Source organism: Sinohyriopsis cumingii, chromosome 18, assembly GCF_028554795.1.
Source record: "Sinohyriopsis cumingii isolate HCF-2022 chromosome 18, ASM2855479v2, whole genome shotgun sequence".
NCBI classification, from domain to species: Eukaryota; Metazoa; Mollusca; class Bivalvia; order Unionida; family Unionidae; genus Sinohyriopsis; species Sinohyriopsis cumingii.
This window is the reverse complement of record NC_142978.1, coordinates 39,533,874-39,559,907: the sequence shown is the minus strand read 5'-3', so window position 1 is coordinate 39,559,907 and position 26,034 is coordinate 39,533,874. Positions and strand designations below refer to the sequence as shown.

Here is a 26,034-nt window from a genome sequence, read left to right as displayed (position 1 = left end):
TAAAATCCAATATAACTGACTTCTTGTTGTTATCATTTTAGAACACATTTAGGGTAGCGTGGGGTCTTTGTTTTTGATACATCAAGTGCAATACGATCTTGATGTTTTCTTCACCTTAGTATCCTTTCAAATGAACCTAATATGTCAAGTAGGATAAAACGAAACTGACTACTTAAACAGATTTCTGCTTTGGCCATACGTAGGAAATTCATCTCAGAAGCGATAATTCCATAATTTCTATGGTATTTGTGGTGTGTATCGCAATTGTTAATAAATGTCAAGCAAGTTAACTGAATTGGTTGCTTAGATTTATTGGAATTTAATAAAACTGCAATGTTATCGATACTTGGTAAGCCTTCATTCAGGAGATCAAGGCATGCACACAAATTTTGGTCAACGCTAAATTCGCGGATTCAGTAATAATCTTGTGACAATGTACAGGATTACAGATAATTACGCAGGAGGGTAAAACTAGGACAAGGCAACTAAATTATGGGGTGTATGCCCTTGCTCAGGAGCGTTTCCATTCATCTGAATGAGGAACGAAATGCGTATCTGACTTAGAGATGAGGAACATGGAGGACATGATACAATGACCAACTTGTCAAGCCCAATCTCATAAAGCCATTGCCGTAATCTTAATACCCTGATAACAATTGCAGTTAAACTTTAAAGGGATGTCGCAAAATAAATTGTTTTTGCTTTGTAAAGGGATATCTCAAGCTAGAATAGAATACACAATTGAAGAATGGTGGCGGTGGGGGTATACAATTTATACAACAGCGACCAAAGTGACGCTTTTTATAAGTTCATATAACGCCGTTTCAGAGAGACTGAAAAAAAAAAAACTTGATCAAAATTGTGTAGTTTGATTGAGCATGTGCCATAATGTATTTGCAATTTTATGCGAATGTTTGGCGAAACTTTAATGAGAAAAATGTCACCGACTTCAACGTAAAACAAGAAACGAAGACGACTTCCTGGAAACAATTTGAATTTGTTGTTAAGCAACATTATCTTTGGAGCGATTTGATTCGTTTTTCATTATAAATCAAACATTATAGGGGTCTTAAGGGGACATCTATAAAGTACGTACGAAAACATCGGCCAGTTTCGGCTCTCTCTCCCCCTCCCGTTGCACATCGTACTTTTGTAAACAACACCTTCCCCGTGTGTGTACGCTTGTGCGTTACCACCTTCCCTTCCAACATTAGGCGGGACAATCGAACTTTGAAAGATGAAGTTTAATACATTCATTAAAAATAAGCAGTTTTCGGGTCGTACTTCTGTGGACAATTTGAATTTTATCCTGTAAACTGACTCGTTTGCTGACTTACAGACTAATATATCAGAACCCTTGTAGCTTATGTACATTTACCCCCTGACAGTGCAGAACGTACGTAATATTTAACATTTACCACCTCCCCATACACAGGCGTACGCTTATATCAATACACCTCCCACCCCCTACATGCGTATGTAATTTATCTACGTCGCCTAATCGTGTCCAGCTTAAAACATCACATTTATAAATAAAGACAGTTTTGCTTGGTTTGGTTTGGTATTTTCCGCCACAATAACACATGAAGATTATTTAGCGCAAAGGCAATTTGAAGACACTATGGTAATCGACCCGGGTTGATCCCTTGGTAGGATTTGAACCCGCACTATTTCGATCACAAGTTTGCATGCAAAGCACTGGGCGACTGTGGCTCCAAACGACGCGCAGACGAGTTGTTTTCAAATACAGGTCAGCAGAAAGCAGGCAAGACCTCAAAACGTAGAAAGTATTATCATGGAAATGACAACGGTAAACGTAACTTAGTCATAAAAAAATAAACTTATCTACGTTTATAGAGACCACGACCTTTGAACTTTGATACCGAAAGCAATATAAGTATGAAGGCTAGTGATAAGAGACATATAGAATATGAGTGATCACACGGATGCGAAAAGAAAACTCCTCTTAGTGGTCTTGATTTGGAACACCTTCCAAATTGATGTCCTTTTCTAACTAGAACCGTTAATATGATGGTGTGAGATAAATCACTTTAAAAATTAGAAGCTATCATGCAAAAGACATTTTTGTAGAGACATGGGCTGATAGATCGATGGTGTCGCTAGGAACGTATCCTTCCAACACAGATCAACAAGAGAATAATCCAAAAATTAATGTTTTGAGAATCGAATAATTGTAACACTTGATTTTTGTTCCACATTACACATACAGTACGTCTTGTAAATATGACACGTTAATTCGCCGAGAAAAGAAAGGGAGATTAGGAAATTTGCCCAAGTAATTGCTTGTTCGTATCGAAATAAACTTAGAGCTGTTGAATAAATATTAACTAATGGTCGCAGTTTTGCTTTCATTTCCTATCAGCAAATACAAAAACAAGCAATACAACTCTCTAATCCCCTTCTAAACGTAATTAAATCTAACCAAAAGTCTCAACTGTAAGGTAAATATGGATTAAGATCGGTACAATGAATCCGTAATATTGCCATATGTTACAATACCCACTTCCATTATTCAGTTTACTCAAACCTGTATTCATAGTTTTGCATTTAAATTCTAAACTGAGTAATTTCCGATTTATTTCAAAAGAACATTGAGGGGGAAATACAAGTTTTAATACTTTTCATTATGAGAATTTCTAAAACCAAAACATCACTACAGTTTCAGGATAATATTGACAACTGAGTAATCCTCCTCTTCAAGTGAGTAATAATAATTTGATTGGCTAATCCCATAAATGACGTCGAAGATAAGAATGATGAATACTGACGAGTACATAATAATATATTCAAGGGGCGGCTAACTTTTCTAAACTATAATTCCGCACTTATCCCTGTATAGTGCACAATTCAAGGCGAGGAAGATTGCCACAGAACTACCACATCATCATGCGTTGACAGACTTGGGTTTATCCTCTTCACTTGCATTCGTTAGCTGTATGAATAGTATAGATCATGGTCTGCCGGTATATTAGGATCAACGTTCTTTGTAGTTGGGTGCGCGTCAACGCCAGTAAAGACAGCACACTAACAAAGTATTGTCTTAACTTTGATGTCGGTCCATGCTCCAGTAAATATAGGCTATTTCGGTCGAGATTTGGTGTACATCATCTCTGAAGAGACACAAGTATTTTGACGAAATGTGTCATTGTCACATCTTGCTCAAAAACGTGTACATGTATTTTTAATTGCAAACGTCTCTCTCTCTCTCTCTCTCTCTCTCTCTCTCTCTCTCTCTCTCTTAGTATCTTACATGCATAAAAGGTAAGATACGAGTATTAAAGATCCTTTGTTTTATTTTTCTTGTTCTTTTGAATGGCTGACTAATTTTAATGTCAACAACGTTTAAGAAATGGAGTAATTAATTTTCAAAGTGGGTCTAATTTGGAGGCCGGTTAACTTTTTTAGGGTATGTTGAGTTATCGGCAACATGGAGAAATAAGAGTTATTTAAGATATTTTATTAGTATCAGCGGCCACTCTTTGGACAGAAGGGAATAGTATCAGTGTAACGAATTATACGCTCCTATTCTTTCCCAAGAGTATAATTTTAAAAAATTATAGTGATAAATTAAGATGGTATAGTTACTCCTCCATTTCGGCGCCAAGAATTTCATATTTGAAAAACACAGTATATAAATAATATGTATTTAACATTACGCCTTCGTTTTGTCCCCATAGTGTCAGAGCTGGCTCCTGAGTGACAAGGAGTATTTATCATTAGGTTCACAATGTTCAGAAATGTATAGGGCCAAGGGAAATATAATGTCGATTGGCTGAACAAACACTTTGACTAGTCACAGACACTCACTGACCAGCACCTAGACCTAGTGACCAATACTGACACCTACTAACCAGCAACCGTACCTAATGACCGGTACACTACTAATCAGCGCTAATACCTACTCACCAACATCTAAAGTAACTCGTACAAAGCGTAGGATGTAAAAGTAGGTGAATGCAGTTGAAGCCGAACCCGTATAAACTTGCATAAAATTCCCTTATAAAAAAGCATCACCCTACCACCCGTATTAAGTGAAGTTTAAGGAGAGAAAAGCAAAGGAGTGCTCACACGTACAATAAGAATGACACACTATCACACGGGACAGAAGAGCAGAAGTAGATTGTGTATACGTATTTCTTTGTAGTGCTAAAACAGACCAAAGACAAACAATTATTTATTTAGTATCCATTTTTTTTATAGACAGATAATGGGTGGCAAAAAAATCGATCGTTTAGAGTTAACAAAAGAATGTCATTCACCACACCTCTTCCCTTTGATTTGTCTCTAGCTTTTCCTCAGTACACTAGTCTCTAGCTTTTCCTCAGTACACTAGTATTCTACTCGGCAACCTTTGTCTCTAGCTTTTCCTCGATGCAGGTCCATACACTAGTATTCTATTCGGCAACCTTTGTCTCTCCACTTAGACTCTCGGCTTCCATACGCTCGTATCGGTGACTTTGTTGTTGTTGTAGTTGTTGTTGTTGTTGTTGTTGTTGTGTGTGTGTGTGTGTGTGTGTGATTGAGACTTTTAACGTAGCTTTTAACAACTGTTCAGTCATATCGCTATGATGTCTGAAGTGTGGCAGTTTATAGTGATGCATTACACTACATCGTGGTGACATATGTTCATGTCATGAGATTTCATTAATATGGAGGGAAAAAAATGACAAAGTTTATGAGCTTAAACAATGTACAAGTCAGGTATACGTAATGAACTGGTTTGATCAATATGTTCAGACTGTGAATCAGTGTTAAGTAAATGTATTGCAATGTTTTGATCTATAAACGTATTTAATAATGAAGGAACAGGAAGGAAACGGGGTTCATACACCTTTGGTGTGACAATATTCAACGATTTTTCAAGGCCTGTATTCAATTCTTTCAAGCAGCCCCGACACCCAGTGCACTTTTAGGTATATTTATCAATGGCCATTTAACGGATTAGTGAGAAAGTTGTAATTTCCTGACAAGGGGCTTCTTAATATTTGTGCAGTAGGCTTGAGACTTGATAACAGAGACTTGATAATAGAGACTTGATAATAAGACTTGATAATAGAGAATAAAGACACAAATCTTAGGAGAATAACAACACGTTATTTCTAAGAAAAACAAACGAATTCAGATCTTTAAATGATGAATAAAACACCCGATAGATTACATAGCAAATAAGGTACACTAGGTTCAACAGTTCTTTAAATTCTTAATTCCAACTACACTACAGGCGGAGCATTAATAGTGATGGGCCAGTAAAAAATAGTATGGGCCACTAATTGACAATAATTGAAATCAAAAGTGGTTGCTTACTCAAAATTGAATGACAATTTTTCGTTTCATGTAAAAATGACCTGGCCTATAGTCAATCGAAGACACTGCTATGTGACTGATAACACCCAATAAATCAGATGAGATGAATAAGGAATAAATGAATAAAAACTTACAAAACAAAAATAACAGGATGGAAATTTTGATTAAGATTCAGAGCTGATGGCCCTATTATTTGGTAAAGGCAAATTTGTAGAATGTTTCATTATGGAGGTAGAAGCCACCATTATTTCACTTTCATGTATGTGGGAAATTAATTACCAGGTCTTGTATTCTTGTTTTTGGTACCAAGTGGGGTTGAACACACACTTCCCAGGCATTCTGCTCCAAGTGAAATGGGTAAGCTCTCGCAGAAAAATGCCTAGATAAATCTTCAGTATTCTCAATGACACGTACACGTTTTTATATTTTAGTACGTGTGAATGCTGCCTCCTGAATATTCGGTAGCGATCGGAGTTTACGAAGATTTCCGAAGCCTACATTCTCTCTCCGACATGCTTCATGAAATCACATCGGTCGACCTCGTATATAGCGATTTGCATAATTCACGTGTACCTGAAGTTGTCCGCGACAGACAAAATCGATTTCCGGAATAACTTCGACGCATGATATCATGCGGTCATGCGGCACGTTAAAATCGTCCGCCGCGAAATTATGCAGCATGTTGTCGAGACTGATATGTTTTTATATCTGTTGTCACGTGATCGCTAATCAACATGTTACAGGTACATTTACACGTAGATGCAAGTACATTGACTAAAATGCAGTCTTTCTGTTAACAGGCATACAGCCGTAATTTACGTCTAACATTTGGTTGCGAAGCCGAAAAAGTCAACGATAGACTTCCAGAATCTAAGACGTACAATAAGAACAAATTGTGACCAATTTTTGTGCGTATCTTTTACTATCTTTTGTTTCGAGAGTCTGAACAGCTGATTCACCATTATTTAAAGTACAGAGATGCACTGCTGCCGCAGAAAATAAATCGGCGAAGAAGAATCATCGCTGGAAAAGATTCGCCAACTTTTTAATGTGCTTTATAATCAGGTCCGTGCGCAATTATTAATATTTCATCAGTCACGTGTTGTAAACCAACCAATAGCAACAGTTTTATTTCGATTACATCACATAATGGTATGAAAAGAAACTTTCGTACATTCGTTTGTCTATCAGTTTTATTTTTATAAAGGACCGGGGGTTATTTTCATGTACTTTTCAACGTAACAACGATTTTCAAGTAGTTTTCAAGGATTCGAAATCCAAGTACTTTTCAAGGTACTGTGCGAACCCTCGAAAAATGATGTGGATAGATATACATACTAACATATATTGTTACATAAAATTAGCTTCATTGATAATATACATACCTGAATATGAATAAGAGAAAGCAATACAAGGCAGTTTGTTGATATTAAAAAATCATAAAAACCTTTCATGACAGTAAGTATACATTTATGCCAAAATTAATATATATATATATATATATATATATATATATATATATATATATATATATATATATATATATATATATATATATATATATATATATATATATATATTATCAAATTTTATAAAAGTCAGTTCTTCCTGGGCAAGCTGACTAGAAAACTGAACTTGCCCTTGGAAAATTTAAGCTTGTCACAACATAAGTAAAACAATAAATAAAACAAATGTATATTTTAAGTAAATCATGTGATATTTATTGAAACTCTGCTGACACCATGTGACCATTATGTTGATAATTAGCTATCCCAAAATATAAATGTAAATATACACATAGATATATGTACAGAATGAAAAAGAGAATGCAGATATAGCTGGAAGAGCAAAAGCAGACATGTATATATTAAGACAGATATAGTTGGAAGAGCAAAAGCAGACATGTATGTATTAAGACAGATATAGTTGGAAGAGCAAAAGCAGACATGTATATATTAAGACAGATACAGTTGGAAGAGCAAAAGCAGACATGTATATATTAAGACAGATATAGTTGGAAGAGCAAAAGCAGACATGTATATATTAAGACAGATAAAGGGAAAGGTAGAAATATTTTGAAGTACAGTAGCTACATTTGTAAGAGAGTGACTAACAGAAAGAAACAGAAAATTAAAACCATGACTCTAATGAATTAATTATACTCGAAACTCAGTGATTTGTTTGTAATGATTTATTTATCCTTAAAACTCAAGGAATTGAGAATATCTTTTATATCCTCTTACTTAACTATTGTCTGATTATACAACATGCATCAAAATATTTGAGAATCTAAGAGAATGATTTGAGAACACTTATGTTTGTACATTTAACTGTTTACCAATTAGCATTTAGTCTTCTGTAATTATAATGTAAACAACATATCATAAACACCACCTTTGGGTGCTAAATTTTGCTACAATCAATCTTGCTTTGAACAAAATCTTTCTGGTAGTTAATTGTTGGAGACAAGTGCCTTTTATTTCCAAAACTTCACACCTGTGAAAGAACTCACACGAGTTGTATTTTTAGCAATTAACATATACTCCCCATAAAATCAGAGACATGCATCAAAACAATCTTTGAAGAGCCATTGTTTAGAGTTGGCAATCTGACAAACAGACAGACGCTAACTTAGAACCAGAAAGTCAGCCAATCCCTGATGTGTAAAAATATTATTACAGTGTAACCAATATGTTAAAATATAAATATTTTGTCAAAACTTCCTTTAAATAGTAAATATTACATCATCATCACTGCAAGAAAATACGAGACTGGCCTTGACATTAACTACATGATAGAAAACATACGTACAATGGATGAATCGAAACTGTAACTAGGTAGGCAGAAATATGAGCAACATATAAATGCTACTACAAAAAAGTGCTGATGTATGTACCGTGGCAAGATCACAGGGTATTAAACATGCAGAACATAAAACATAAGGAACTGAACACAAGACCTTGTTGGTAAATTAGGTTACACAGAGTTACTGTATTTTAAACAGACCACCAATGTTAAATAAAATTTACTGTATTTTGTATCTCTTCCAATTTCTGGGTCTTGCCTTTGGGCAAGTGATTTGCAAATTCAATACTGCCAAAAGTTTGTCCTAAAAGTCAGGCAAGTGGATTTTTAAATCCATATATATATTAAAACTCGTCACAGAAAATGTTATCTTTAAAAAAGTGAACTAGCATGATCATTATTTATTTAATGTTGTTAAGACATATTCTGAAAATGTATGAATATAATATGATACACTATATTTAGTCATGTAAAACATGTTACCAGCTGCAAAGATGATTTGGCCATAATATGACATGGTCAATCTGCATCTATGCTATGTACAGTAATTAACACTTTAGACACAGATAAAATCTGGATGCATATTACATACAGTAATTAACACTTTAGACACAGATAAAATCTGGATGCATATTACATACAGTAATTAACACTTTAGACACAGATAAAATCTGGATGCATATTACATACAGTAATTAACACTTTAGACAGATAAAATCTGGATGCATATTACATACAGTAATTAACACTTTAGACACAGATAAAATCTGGATGCATATTACATACAGTAATTAACACTTTAGACACAGATAAAATCTGGATGCATGTTACATACAGTAATTAACACTTTAGACACAGATAAAATCTGGATGCATGTTACATACAGTAATTAACACTTTAGACACAGAAAAAATCTGGATGCATATTACATACAGTAATTAACACTTTAGACACATAAAATCTGGATGCATGTTACATACAGTAATTAACACTTTAGACACAGATAAAATCTGGATGTATGTTACGTACAGTAATTAACACTTGAGACCCAGATAAAATCTGGATGCTTGTTATGGACAGTAATTAACACTTTAGACCCAGATAAAATCTGGATGCATGTTATGTACAATAATGAACACTTTAGACCCAGATAAAATCTGGATGCTTGTTATGGACAGTAATTAACACTTTAGACCCAAATGTAATCTGGATGCATGTTATGTACAGTAATTAACACTTTAGACCCAGATATAATCTGGATGCATGTTATGTACAGTAATTAACACTTTAGACCCAGATAAAATCTGCATGTATGTTATGTACAGTAATTAACACTTTAGACCCAGATAAAATATGGATGTATGTTACGTACAGTAATTAACACTTCAGACCCAGATAAAAAATGGATGCATGTTACATACAGTAATTAACACTTTAGACCCAGATAAAATCTGCATGTATGTTATGTACAGTAATTAACACTTTAGACCCAGATAAAAAATGGATGCATGTTATGTACAGTAATTAACACTTTAGACCCAGATAAAATCTGGATGCTTGTTATGGACAGTAATTAACACTTTAGACCCAGATAAAATCTGGATGCATGTTATGTGCAGCAGGGAACACTATAGGCACAGATAAATGTGAATGTATGTGCAGTATGGAACACACTAAACAGATAAATCTGAGTGCAGGAGTTGTAAGGAACACTTTAGACCCAGATAAATTTGCATGCATGTTATGTGTAGTAAGGAACACTTCAAACAAATAAATCTGAGTGTAGGTGCAGTAAAGGTACACTTTAAACATGTGTGTGTATATGCAGTAAGAAACACTTGAAACATAAATCTGGCTATGTTATGTGTAATAAAGAACACTTGATACATCATCAATCTGGGTGTAATGCTATCTGTAGTAAAGAACACTTAATACATGATAAATCTGGGTGTATGTTATGTGTAGTAAAGAATAATTAACACATTAACCCCTGGCGATGAGTTAACGTTGCAGGAGGTAGTAGCCTACTGCTGAGCTCTGTAGTGTCAAGGTCATGTATGATACACTAAAGTGGGTGGTATTATAGAAAGGTAGACAGATGTAACTCTACAATGATATCAAATAATCTGAAGTTCTAGTTGCACTACAAAATACAGAGGGAAAAACCTCATTTTCTGGACCCGATTTTTTTCTGTGGTCGGAATCTGATTTTGTGTCTGAATTTTAGACTTTTTGGTCTCAGATTTAAGGCTGACTGTTATGAACTGCAAACAAGTAGGATAAGGTGGGCATTTGGAATAAAGAGTGGTCTTGATAAGAAAATAATGGGTCCGTTAGTTTAAAAAAACAAAAATCCAACTTTTACCCTTCTGCACATGCGCGAGCCAAATAGCCAATGAAAAACAATGTTTCTAACAGAACTAGGCATTTGGTTATTGGAAAATCACCTGGAAGTTGATGTATTAGAATGTATTCAGAAATAGCTTTCAAAATGTGTTTTCTATCAAATTTCAGGCGAAAATGACAAAAACATCCAGGGGTTAATGTATTAATATTTCATCAATATGGGTGTAATGTTATGTGTAGTAAAGAACACTTAATACATGATAAATCTGGGTGTAATGTTATGTGTAGAAAAGAACACTTAACACATGATAAATCGGGATGTATGGGGTGTAATGTTATGTGTAGTAAAGAACACTTAATACATGATAAATCGGGGTGTATGGGGTGTAATGTTATGTGTAGTAAAGAACACTTGATACATGATAAATCTGGGTGTAATGTTATGTGTAGTAAAGAACACTTAATACATGATAAATCGGGGTGTAATGTTATGTGTAGTAAAGAACACTTAATACATGATAAATCTGGGTGTAATGTTATGTGTAGTAAAGAACACTTAATACATGATAAATCTGGGTGTAATGTTATGTGTAGTAAAGAACACTTGATACATGATAAATCTGGGTGTAATGTTATGTGTAGTAAAGAACACTTAATACATGATAAATCTGGCTTTATGTTATGTGTAATAAAGAACACTTGATACATCATCAATCTGGGTGTAATGTTATGTGTAGTAAAGAACACTTAATTCATCATCAATCCGGGTGTAATGTTATGTGTAATAAAGAACAGTAAGGTCTCATTGGACAGTTTATCTGGTGAATTTTCATTCGACAAGGACCTATTGCTGAAAAATGAGAATAATTTTACACTAAAGATACAAATAAAACCAAACTAATAATTTTTGCAGAAAGCATACATGTGAGATTTTGACTGCGGCAATCAGGTTAATTCTTGATGCAACTGGTGGCTTTTATACTGAACCAACATTGCCACCAACCCCATAATTTTACATTCATTTTTAACACCAAAGTGCTATTTTGAATGTTTTCCTGTGACAAGACAGCTAAAAGAATCATGTGCCTTATGCATGAATAAAGTTCACTAGTACTATAACAAATCAGCATACTTTTCATCACCCCTGAACCATCTAGATTTTTTTATATTTACCTCTGTAGCAGACACATGTAAATAAGTAAGCCAAGTCGGTTGCTCATTTGCAGCCCGAGTTACGCATATGATCTCCAATGTTTGTCTAACTGTGACAGGCAGTCACCAACATGCCAATCCATTTCCAAGCCTAACTCAAAGTAAATCTAAACCACATTACAGATTTAGATTCTGTGTGAATTTATAAATGCTAGGCTTATAATAAGGTTCATGCCTCCTACCTTAAATATTAGGTGTATCTTAAGCATGGTAGAGAACACTTAACACATGATACATCTAGGTGTATCTTATGCATGGCAGAGAACACTTAACACATGATAAATCTGGGTGTATGTTACGTGAAGAACACTGAACACATGATAAGCATGGGAATCAAGATTTATATTCAAAATAAAATCCTGCAAATTAGATTGAACAATAGTAAAATCTGAAATCATCAGTTGGTTTGTAACTTTGTCAACAGATTCACAGTACACATTTAACAATTTATGTTTCAAACAAAATGCTGAATGTATTTGTGATGCATGGAAATATATGTATTTTATGTGTAATATTCACAATACGGTTTATACTGCTCTGAAATTTTATTCAAAATATTTTCAATACTTCAGGAATTGTTTCAAGGAATATTTCTTACTTTATTTATCACTGCATAATTAGGTACAACAACATAATTGGTACAACAGCATAATCAGGTACAACAGCATAATTAGGTACAACAGCATAATTAGGCACAACATAATTAGGTACAACAGCATAATAAGATACAACAGCATAATTAGGTACATCAGTAACAATGAAACACAATGTTACATCTACAAAATAAGCCTAATGTTTCATCTGAAAAATGCATTGCCATGTATCACTGTAATCACCGAATTATATTCAAGTATATTGTATTTATTCTTTTCTTTCTAACTAAAATTCTCAATTTTAAAAGCTACACATTTTATTCAGTTCAAAAGTTTTCTATTCTGTGAGACATAATTCAATGAGTTTTTGGCCAAAATTCAAAGAGTTTTTCAACAAGTTCAAGTATTTTTCAGGCAAAATACAACAGTTTTGAAATTCAAGGATTTTCTAGGTTGATGAGTACTTTCAGGATATTAGAAATTTCAAATCGCTATTTTAACTTCCTTTCCAAACAATATGTACTCACCAAAATTAAAATAAAATTACATGTAAAACCAAGCATGCATATATTTCATAACTGAACTCTTTGTGGTCTTACAAACTTCATCTCAAATAAAACAATATTCTGTGTCAAAACAAGATATCTAAAAACAAAGCTAAGGTGTAAAAACTAAACTAAAACTAAGAAAAACAAATATCTATTTAAACATGTAGTTATTTAATTTGATGAACAAAAAAGATTGCAAAACACAGAAGAATACTCTCCTTTCTGTCCCATCCACATTCAAAATTTTGGCCCCGAGCTCAAGTTCCAGTTAGCAAAAACATATTCTGGGATCAATTTTTGTTGCATGTAAGAAAACATTCTTTTCATGTGTTCTCTGTAAGGATATAAACTGTTTCAAAGTTGTTACTCAGAGTCTCAGAGTGGACACATGGGTCATTGATCACCCATGACATTTTTTAGATATGTGTGACAAGCAAATCAGAATTTATTTCAAATTTTTTTAAATCACCATACACCTCTAAGTGAACCCAAGGAATAAGATCAAAAGATGAATGACAAACATATTTTGCACCCATATGACTATCAGTGACTAGGGTTACTTAAGTCTAGTTTTAATGGTGTTGAAATCCATTTGTACCTATGACCATACTTACAGAATGGACTGAATCACACTGACCATACAGATTGACAGAAGGACCTATGGACTGAATCACATGGACCATACAGACTAACAGAAGAACCTATGGACTAAATCAAAATGACAGTACAGACTGACAGAAGGACCAGTAGAATGAATCTCAATGACCATACTGACTGACAGAAGGACCAGTGGATTGAACACAATGACCATGCTGACTGACAGAAGGAACAGTGGACTGAACACAGTGACCATACTGACTGACAGAAGGAAAAGTGGAATGAACACAATGACCATACTGACTGACAGAAGGAACAGTGGAATGAACACAATGACCATACTGACTGACAGAAGGAACGGTGGACTGAACACAGTGACCATACTGACTGACAGAAGGAACAGTGGAATGAACACAATGCCCATACTGACTGACAGAAGGAACAGTGGAATGAACACAATGCCCATACTGACTGACAGAAGGAACAGTGGAATGAACACATTATCAATAACAAGGGGTAAAAAAATGTATGTAAAATCTCATTAACACAGACAAATGTACTTGGATAATAATATGTACATAAATTCTCATTAAAATATACTTGGCGATTCTCAATATGTAAGTGGCTCATGCAATATAAAAATTTAAAAAAACAACAAAGAAACATTACATAAATATCCAGGTACAGGGAATAAGAAATTTGTGATGTGTTTGAAATGTGATTTGGATTTTTAACATAGCTTTTACAATTTTTCAGTCATATCGTTACGATGTTTGCAATATGGCAGTTTATAGTGATGTCTAGTACTGGGGCATCATGCCTCAGTCATATTATCCTGACACCAGGCCAACCAGTCTTAACACTAACGTCTTAATGCTGAATGCTAAGCGAGGCAGCTGTTAGTACCATTTTTGTCTTTGGTGTGACTCGGCTGGGGATCAAATCCATGACCTCCTGCATCTGAGGCAGATGTTCTAACCACTAGGTCACTGGAGAGGTAAGAAATTTGTTAATAGTGGGAAAACAGCACACATTTCATGCTATGAAAGGCAATGTTGCAAAATTGCCCAGGTACTCAATGAAGGTTAATATAAGAAAATGTTATAAACTCGTAATAGTTATTTATATGGAAAACACAAGAGTTGTCGCAAGTGACCTATTTTGAATACATGTAATGAAAATACAATTGCGTGCCATACAACATTTATGTACAAGCTACATGGTTCACAGTGATCCCTGATATTTGAGCTGTGCAGAGTTGAGTGCATTTTACTGTGAATCCACTATGCCTGAAGCAATCACAATATTCCAACACAGGAAGGAAACTTTTCTTGACCAAGTATTTAGATGATACAATCTGTTTCAAAATGCCAATAATGGAAATAAGTTCAAAAATTTATACAATGATATTCATAAATATTAAATGATATTTAAAAATATTAAATATTTGTAAATATTAAATGTTCATAATTATTAAATGACATTCATGAATATTAAATGAGATTCATAACATATTAAATCAGATTCATACATAAGACATGATATTCAAAAATATTATATGATATCTTGATCATTAAATTGAGATATTTGTTTTTGTTTTATCATTTATTTGGCAGACCTGAGAATTTAGCATGCAATTTTACAGACTGGAAGACTATATGACTAAAACTTGAAACAAACACTATCATGAGAATGTCATGTCAATGAATGTATTTATCTTTCCTGTCTTAACATTGTGACAGCATCAAGCACTGATTGTTTGTGGTCAAATGCTTTCTGATGTATCATCATCCAGTCATGTTGTGATGTCTTAATATGTATCATCATGCTGTGATTATTCCAATATGTATCATCATTAAGCTATGTTCTGATGCATCAATATGTATCATCATCCAGTCATGTTGTGATGTCTTAATATGTATCATCATGATGTGATGTACCAATATGTATCATCATTAAGCTATGTTCTGATGTATCAATATGTATCATCATCCAGACATGTTGACATGTATCAACATGCATCATCATCCTATCAGTATTCAGTCAAGTTGTTATGCATCAATATGTATCAGCATTCAGTCATGTTGTTATGCATCTATATGTATCAGCATTCAGTCTTGTTATGATGTATCAATATGTATCAGCACTCAGTCAAGTTGTTATGCATCAATATGTATCAGCATTCAGTCATGTTGTGATGCATCAATATGTATCAGCATTCAGTCTTGTTATGATGTATCAATATGTATCAGCATTCAGTCAAGTTGTGATGTATCAATATGTATCAGCATTCAGTCATGTTGTTATGCATCAATATGTATCAGCATTCAGTCATATTGCAATATATCAATATGTATCAACATTCAGTCATTTTGTGATGCATCAATATGTATCAGCATTCAGTTATGTTGCAATATATCAATATGTATCAGCATTCAGTCATGTTGTGATGCATCAATATGTATCAGCATTCAGTCATGTTGCAATATATCAATATGTATCAGCATTCAGTCATGTTGTGATGTATCAATATGTATCAGCATTCAGTCATGTTGCAATATATCAATATGTATCAGCATTCAGTCATGTTGTTATACATCAATATGTATCAGCATTCAGTCATGTTGTGATGCATCAATATGTATCAGCATTCAGTCATGTTGTGATGCATCAATATGTATCAGCATTCAGTCATGTTGTGATGCATCAATATGTATCAGCATTCAGTCATGTTGCAATATATCAATATGTATCAGCATTCAGTCATGTTGCAATATATCAATATGTATCAACATTCAGTCATGTTGTGATGCATCAATATGTATCAGCATTCAGTCATGTTGTGATGTATCAATATGTATCAGCATTCAGTCATGTTGTTATGCATCAATATGTATCAGCATTCAGTCATGTTGTTATGCATCAATGTGTATCAACATTCAGTCATGTTGTTATGTATCAATATGTATCAGCATTCAGACATGTTGTTATGCATCAATATGTATCAGCATTCAGTCATATTGCAATATATCAATATGTATCAGCATTCAGTCATGTTGTGATGCATCAATATGTATCAGCATTGTCATATTGCAATATATCAATATGAATCAGCATTCAGTCATATTGCAATATATCAATATGTATCAGCATTCAGTCATATTGCAATATATCAATATGTGTCAGCATTCAGTCATATTGCAATATATCAATATGTATCAGCATTCAGTCATATTGCAATATATCAATATGTATCAGCATTCAGTCATGTTGTTATGCATCAATGTGTATCAACATTCAGTCATGTTGTTATGTATCAATATGTATCAGCATTCAGTCATGTTGTTATGTATCAATATGTATCAGCATTCAGACATGATGTTATGCATCAATATGTATCAGCATTCAGTCATATTGCAATATATCAATATGTATCAGCATTCAGTCATGTTGTGATGCATCAATATGTATCAGCATTCAGTCATATTGCAATATATCAATATGAATCAGCATTCAGTCATATTGCAATATATCAATATGTATCAGCATTCAGTCATATTGCAATATATCAATATGTATCAGTAATTCAGTCATGTTGTGATGTATCAATATGTATCAGCATTCAGTCATATTGCAATATATCAATATGTATCAGCATTCAGTCATGTTGCTATGCATCAATGTGTATCAACATTGTCATGTTGTTATGTATCAATATGTATCAGCATTCAGTCATGTTGTTATGTATCAATATGTATCAGCATTCAGACATGTTGTTATGCATCAATATGTATCAGCATTCAGTCATATTGCAATATATCAATATGTATCAGCATTCAGTCATGTTGTGATGTATCAATATGTATCAGCATTCAGTCATATTGCAATATATCAATATGGATCAGCATTCAGTCATGTTGTGATGTATCAATATGTATCATCATTCAGTCATGTTGTGATGTATCAATATGTATCAGCATTCAGTCATATTGCAATATATCAATATGTATCAGCATTCAGTCATGTTGTGATGTATCAATATGTATCAGCATTCAGTCATGTTGTTATGCATCAATATGTATCAGCATTCAGTCATATTGCAATATATCAATATGTATCAGCATTCAGTCATGTTGTGATGTATCAATATGTATCAGCATTCAGTCATATTGCAATATATCAATATGTATCAGCATTCAGTCATGTTGTGATGTATCAATATGTATCAGCATTCAGTCATGTTGTGATGCATCAATATGTATCAGCATTCAGTCATGTTGCAATATATCAATATGTATCAGCATTCGGTCATGTTGTGATGTATCAATATGTATCAGCATTCAGTCATATTGCAATATATCAATATGTATCAGCATTCAGTCATGTTGTGATGCATCTATATGTATCAGCATTGTCATATTGCAATATATCAATATGAATCAGCATTCGGTCATGTTGTGATGCATCAATATGTATCAGCATTCAGTCATATTGCAATATATCAATATGCATCAGCATTCAGTCATGTTGTGATGCATCAATATGTATCAGCATTCAGTCATATTGCAATATATCAATATGTATCAGCATTCAGTCATGTTGTGATGTATCTATATGTATCAGCACACAAAGGTCCCTATATAATAAATATCATTATCCAATAACTATGCAATATGGGAGTGCAATATCACTTCAAAATATTGATATTCTCAATACGGATTTTTTTATGCTTATAGAGACACAGACCTGCCAACCCTACCAAGACTTTCTTAGTAAAGTACTTGATACCAATTTTCAGGAAGATACAAAAGACAATCACATACTGCCTATTGTCAACTTGGAAAACATGCATTTAAACAATCCAGAAGTGTGATCTGGGGCTGATGCAATGAAGGCAAGTGTTATGTTCAACTAAAAAGCACACTTAGATCATGATTTCCTCCAGTACACTTTCAGAAACTGCATTCCCAAATCCCATGATGCTCAAAGTCTCCCAATTTGACACAATATTTGGGGTTATAATGAATTTCAAGTGATGTCACCCCCCCCCCATGATACATACTCAAATCATCACATGATGTCCAATAATCATATCTGTCGTCTTTCCTGCTTTTGTTTCAAGGAATTAGAATACTGTAGTATCACTAATTTTCATTATGTACCAATTTCCATGAATTTTATTGTTGCACTGAACCACAAATTTAAAGACCAATTTTTTTTTAGCCATACATGACAAAGAGACTCCCCTCCAATTTTCTGTGTTTCATTCCTAGGAATTATAAATCTATTTCAGAAATTAACATGATTTCTGTAATCTGATAATAAAATAATAGTTTTCTATGTTTTTATTTTAACCCTTAAACAAGAATTATAATACATTTTATATTGCTTCAATGCAGTCGTATCTATTTGCTAATGTAATTTCAACTCACTGCTATAAATTTATACAATGTGACATAGGTAAAGATAGCAACAACAAAAATGAGGAAAAGCATTAGATACTCAGACACTAGTATTACAGAAAACAGAAGAAATAATTATAAATGCAAATAGTATATGAAAATTATATTTAATACTGTGTCGATTCTTCATTCAAGAAAAACTATTGTCAAAAAGTTTAATCCTCATCAAAGCATATTTCATTTTATCCATGCATGATTAATTCCAATAAAGAAAAGTTAGGTATATATGCTCATTAATGCGGAGTATTCTCACATTCCAGTAAATTTGTTTACAAAACCCATGAAGCAGCACTGTTTCAATCAACACTGGTACACACAAATGCTTGTTTGGTAAATAACCCTGAAACTGTTGAATTAAACAAGTCCAGAATTCTCAAATTCAAGGAAATTGTATCGGATCTTTCACATATTATCCATTCAATACGAACCAGCTTGACTGACAAAATTTTAACTTAAGTCTAGTGGTTGATTTTTGTTGTTGTTGTTGTAGGCTTTAACGCCATTTTTCAGCACAAGATAGGGTATACATGGCGGCCAGTATAATTGGTGGAGGAAGAACCCTGGAAAACCCCAGGATGAACCACTGACCCACGAGAAGCTACTGGCAGGCTTTCTCACGTACCCACGTTAGCCGAGCATGAGACTCAATCTCATGCAGACAGAGGTGAGATGTCAGTGATCTGTAAAGGTGAGTGTTTTAGACCACTTGGCCACTCGGGGCCCCTTCTTGTGGTTGAAGTCAGTTTGTACATGAGACAGGCTTAAACAACTGAATGATTCAATTGTTTTACAATTTAGTTAGAATCTTCACATTTTGATTGGCTCTGAACACATAAAATGTTGACACTGCTTGCCAAATGCATTAGGCAAGGGGCAGCTGGTGACATGTTTGGTTCACATGAGGAATGATGACATTATCCAGACTGGTCACATGCTTGGTTGACATGAGGAATAATGACATTATCCAGACTGGTCACATGTTTGGTTCACAAGAGGAATGATGACATCATCCAGACCTGGTCACATGTTTGGTTCGCATGAGGAATGATGACATTATCCAGTTTGATGGTGGTCCAAGTTTAATTTTTCCACTCTTAAACCACAGTGCAAGAGTCATGGTCATCAGAAAGTGATTGATGGTGTAACTTTATCGACAGTGTTTTATCATGCACATACACATGCACTTTAATAACCAATTAGCTTAGTGTTGTTGGCTGTAATGAAGCAACTGCCATTTCTTACTGGCATGGTTCTGTCCTTTTGGTATTCTTCACTTCAGGTATCTGTAGAAGTTAATCCACAAAATTCTATACCTACAAATATGCAAACTTTGACAAGCAAATCCAAAAATTTAAGTTTAAATAACCACTCAAATCTGAGACCTATACAAATAAATCATACCACAGTATTCCTTTATATACTTACTGGTATGAGCTGATTGTTTAAACCTTTCATCAGGCTTACTGTCTTTGTTTATCTGCAACAAGTTTTTGTTCACTGGACAACATTTTTTGAAAATGCTATATAAGCAACAGCTTGATAATGCAGGCACTTTGCATGAAAAATAGGGACATTTTAAAAGCAGCTGAGGAATTTCTGTAAAGTCAGACTGGATCCCCGAGTAATTCCACTAAATCTAATATGAAATCCAGATCTGGATCAAAAATGGACAAGCCATTATCTGGATTTCATTGCAGTGATCTTATTTTTATAATTTTGACACAATTTCATAATTACATAATTTAAGGGTCATTTCAGTAAGACATATGGTCAAATCATAAGGGTTGGCAGGTGTGAAGACATGTTTGATATATGAAATCACTACTAGGCTCAGCATCAGCATCATTATGATATATGAGGGGTAACAGTATACATATATAAGGGGTAACAGTATACATATATGAGGGATAACAGTATACATATATAAGGGGTAATAGTATACATATATGAGGGGTAACAGTATTCATATATTGGTTCCAATTAAAACCAGAAGGCTTTTCTTTGTATGCCAACCATGCATGTCCATTACATATCTATGCAACCATTGCTCTGACTGAATACGTGCAAAATTGTGTTCATTTGTGATGTCATACAATGAGCTGCACAAAAATAGGGAAAAGCCAAGCAAACAGATAATAGCATAACAACATAGCAACAGTGGTCATCATTAAATTAATTTTAAAGGAAATAAATCCATAAAAGTTCTATGAAATGAGTAAATAAATCATTTCACAGCAATAATACACAAATTTCTAAAAGTAATATCTTTTTAAATAAAAAAATGATTCCTCTTTTATCAGATGAGTACCCAAGGAAACTAAATCTTGCTGGAATAAATTTAGACAGAAATTTTTTATAATAATGGAAGAATGGAAAGGCCATACTAGTCTTGTTCCATCTGTGAGAACAATATATGTATAATATTGACTTCTGTAATGAAAATCCACCATGAAAATGCTACGATGAAGTGAAACAGCTTACAAAGAGAGAGGAAAGGAATAGCCAAAACTGGTGGCCAAAAGGATGAATAGTACTGCAATAACAGCATTATAATAATGTTAGCAAATATTCTGCACATATGAATTAAAAGAAACTTTTCCAAAAAATGTCATCTTAAGATGATATCCTTATGTACGTTCAACCCATTATGAGATTATGTCAGTGAATGGGTGGTCTTGATAATCAATGACATAAAATACCTTCATTCTGTAAGCAGTGTGAATGTGCATGCAACAGCAGCTTCAGAATTACCAAGATGTTTTGTTGATCAATGACAGAAGGGTATGTGTATGTTGTCATTGATTTTGATCCCTTTCATTTTATAAAAAGTATTTTGTGTAGTCCCATAAAACACTAATTAAAAATGTAACCACACAACAAGAGACCAAAGTGGGGCTGACATGAACCCCTCCCCCAGCTTACATCACTTAACAGTTGAGTATTTTGCCAAGCAGATTTATGTAATATCGACAGAACACAATTGTACATCAACTATCTCCAACCCTTTACACCATGTCAGCTCTATTTATTATACAAGTCTGATACACACTTTTTCCAAAGATAAAAGCATAATATAAACAGATTTCATGCATACTTAAACTCATTCAAGACCATGATGATTTAAACAACATAACGAGTTTGATCCTACTCAGATGATAACTATTGTCCTCTGGGAGATAACAAGCTCAGCCAATCAGATCCAAGATCACCTCATTAATATTACACAGATCTGACCTATTATAAAGCTCATTCTAAGACCATGATGATACAAGCTTATTAACCAAGTCTGCGCAAAATCCAATCTGAACTCAGCCTCTAGAGGGGTAACAAGCTAAGTCAAAAAGATGCCACTGAATGGAAATGAATGCAAATATGTTTACCCCACAATTCAAGCTGATTCAGCATCTTGATGATATAAGCCTATTTACTAAGTTTGATCAAAAATCTGTTCAGAAGTAGATTTGTCAGAGTACTGACAAGCTCCACCAATCAAATGCAAGATAATTTCATTATTATGTGTTGTTCGTCATCTAATATCTTGGATTATATAAGCCTATATACCAAGTTTTACATAAAATCCTACAAAAACAAAGTTTTTAGAACTGTAGGATGGCAACAAACTCAGCCAATCAGATGCAAGATCATCTCAATACTATGTATGGCTCTTGATCATTTTTTAGTTCTTTTGAGATCTCAAATTACAAGCTTACATTCAAGGTTTGATCAAAACTGGATCAGAAATGTCACCTCCATAGTGATAACACACACGCTCAGCCAATCAGATGCAAGATCACATCATTAGTATGTATCAAACTGATTCAAAATCTCAATGATATTAGCTTCAAGAGAAAGCTGAATTTGTTGAATTGTATTAACATCTTGTTTTAAAGGAGGTATTTGAAATTGTCTTTTCGTTCTCTAATCTCAGTCAACGCTCGGGCCCTCATTTCATCTGATGGTACAGTGAACTTATCCCCAGTCAAAACGCCAATACTGAATAGCACGGATTCCTCTTTAGTTCTTAAGAAGGGGTTGTAGGTGAGCTCTTCCTGTATGGTACTGGGACACTAGAACAAAGTAGAAATGAACAAAATAAAATGAACTAGAACCAAATAGAAATGAGGCATGATGAGACAAAGAGTCCTAAAAAATGCCAAAATAAAATTAACTAGAAAAAATTAGAAATGAAGCATGCTGAGATAAATGGTCCTGGAAATGTACCTGTCTTCAATAGAAATAACAGAAAAGGTACCATGCTGTAATTGATCAACTTAAAATGGCATCATTAACAACATAAATATTGCAATTGTTTGTGAACCCAGCTCCTCATTAACATTAAGACCACATATACACATACATTAATTGGTTCTATCAAAGAGTAGTAAAATGAAAAAGTTGATAATTGCAATAATCATATTAAATTAACATGGTAACAATGACATTCTGTACTTAAAAGTAACACATTTTTACTAGCTAAAATGGAATTTAATTAAAAAGTGTATAATAATAATAATAATGATAATAATAATGATAATAATAATAATAATAATAATAATAATAGCAACAATAATAATAATAAGCAGCAATAATAATAATAATAATATTATTATTATTATTATTATTATTATTATTATTATTTACTTTTGTTACCATTTATAAGCTTTGTTAAAGCACACTTTCCTCACATAACACAAAACAAATATTGTAAAGTTGCAACAAAAACAAACAAGTAATGATTTAAAACTTACAGTGCATAGTTTTTTTTGTCTCTGTTGTTTCACCCAGGCCCATTTTCTCTGTAACAAATGAAAGTAAAAACATCATTTAAACCAAAATACTCAATGAGAACAATCTACCATGCTATCAGCTACTGTAATATCACACAATCTACCAGGATATCAGCTACTGTAATACCACACAATCTACCAGGATATCAGCTACTGTAATATCACACAATCTACCAGGCTATCAGCTACTGTAATATCACAAACTTTTGTGGGGTAACAATTTTTGTGGATTTATAGTTATTCCAAACCATGAATTTAAAGACACAAAAAGAAAAATTAGCCACATATGTTGAAGCAGCCCCCCACCCTTACTATGCTTCATTCCATGAGATCAACAAATCTATTTTATAATCAATGTCATTTATGTAATCTAGTAATCAAATATTAACTTTCTCATGTGTTTGCTTTATTTGACCCTTTTTTAAAAAAAGAATTATAATGCATTTCTTTATTGTTTCAAGGTATATATAATGACACCCATTAACTGTAATTTCTACTTAATTAATGCCTTCAATCATTAATAAGATGAGACAAGGATAGAGAGAAACAAAAAATAGCATAAAGTAGTACTCAGTATTTATGAAATTGAAGGAAAGAATAGTAGATGATACAAATTCTTAATTAGATCACTTTAATTAGTCTTAATGAAAATTAATTAATTATAGTCATGCATACCTTTATCTTATTGAGCAACCAACATGACTTTATAATAAAATACTAAAACTATGAAGCATAATTAATAATGAAACACTATGTATACAAACTAATTACAGCAGAATACTGAATCCCACACATCACTGATTTCTTTTTTAAACTGTCTGAATCTACCTCAAGTCAATCAAGTCTACTGGTACACAAATATATGTCAGGAAAATAATCCTGAAAATATTGAATTAAATAAGTCCATCATTCTCAAAGCCGTGGATAATTAGTCTTTCACATGAGTTACAATTATCCATTCAGCATGAATCAGCTTTATTGATGAGGTTTTAAGGTCTGTATGACTTATTTAGCATACCAGTTGAGAAAATGTGATTTTAAATTTTCTCTGTCTCTAAATTACTTTTAAATCTAGTTGCTGATTTTACACAAGACAGGCTCAAACAAAGGAGTGTTTCCATTGTTTTCCAATTTAGTTAGAATCTTCATGCTAAAATGATGACAGTGCTTGCTAACTGCACAAAGTGCAGCTAGTCACATGTATGGTTCACATGTGGAATGATGACATTATCCAACCTGACAGAGATCTAAGATTGAATTTTGCCACTCTTAAGTCACTATTTCAATACCATCATTGTCAAAAATAGACTGTAGAACTTTATTTTAATGAAGAGATCTTACAAATGTACTTCAATAACCAATTAGATTAACGCTGCTGGCTGCTTCAACTACCTTTGATGTTGACTATAAGTGACTGAGATGACAGGTGCTTGATTTATGCATTAAACTGGTTGTAACATTGTTTTAACCATTGAAGTGACTACCATTTGTTGTAAACAAAGTTTTGCTCTTATCTGTATTCTACATTTGGGGTATTCATAGAAGTTAATCCACAAAAATGAATTATCTACAAATATGCAAGCTATCAAATGCAAATCCACAAAAATGTCTTTTCTTTTTAAAAAACCACAAACACTGAGACCCATAAAAATAAAGGAAGGACATAATTTGCTTCAAAACACATACTGTAAATCATTGATAAATGTAGCATTTTTATAAAGGATAGGTTCACTTTACCCTCTATACAGCCCTATAATCTGTAAAAAAAAAATACATTTTCATGGATAAATTTATGTCATAATACCAATAAGAGTCCAAACTGGTACTCTATTATGTCATAGGCACATGCTTATGTTATGAGTTTGATGACGAAATGGTACAGGAACACTGAAAAGTGCCATTTTAACCAGAAGTATACCCATTTAGACAATATTTAACATACATCACATTCATCATCCACAACAACATCAAGTCAAGCAAACACTAATTATAATATAATGTGAAACTGCGAAGTTGGACCATAAATGCACCCTATTATATTTAATTTACATTGTTAAAAAAATTTACTGGCTATATCATGTGGAGGAAAATGGAGCTAAATGCCTTTCCCAAGGGCATACAGAGGCAGGCAGCAGATCTGGGTGAGTGTTTAAACCACAACCCTTGGATAATTTTTTTTTCTCTCCAGAGACCTTAATGATAATGCCATGTATCATGTTTGAGAACTGAAACTACTGTGTGGGAAAGGATATTCCTTGTTTTGCTGGGTTTCATGGCACATTTAACACATTACTGGCTATGTCATGTGAAGGAAATGGGAGCTACCTGCCTTTCCTGATGATGCACCATGGCAGCTGAT

At 33.5% G+C, this 26,034-nt stretch overlaps 1 protein-coding gene across 1 annotated transcript in view; it reads right to left on the bottom strand.

Moving 5' to 3' along the window:
* Window positions 1-7,501: 7,501 nt before the first annotated feature.
* Window positions 7,502-26,034, bottom strand: part of LOC149776447 (putative thioesterase PNKD) — a 48,293-nt gene continuing 29,760 nt past the window's right edge. The window contains exons 9-10 of the mRNA XM_089940862.1: window positions 23,637-23,684; window positions 7,502-22,955 (exon numbers count right to left, since the gene is read on the bottom strand). Coding sequence (XP_089796988.1) covers window positions 22,773-22,955; window positions 23,637-23,684 — 231 coding nt within the window. The 3' untranslated portion in view covers window positions 7,502-22,772. The remainder of the gene's footprint in view (window positions 22,956-23,636; window positions 23,685-26,034) is intronic.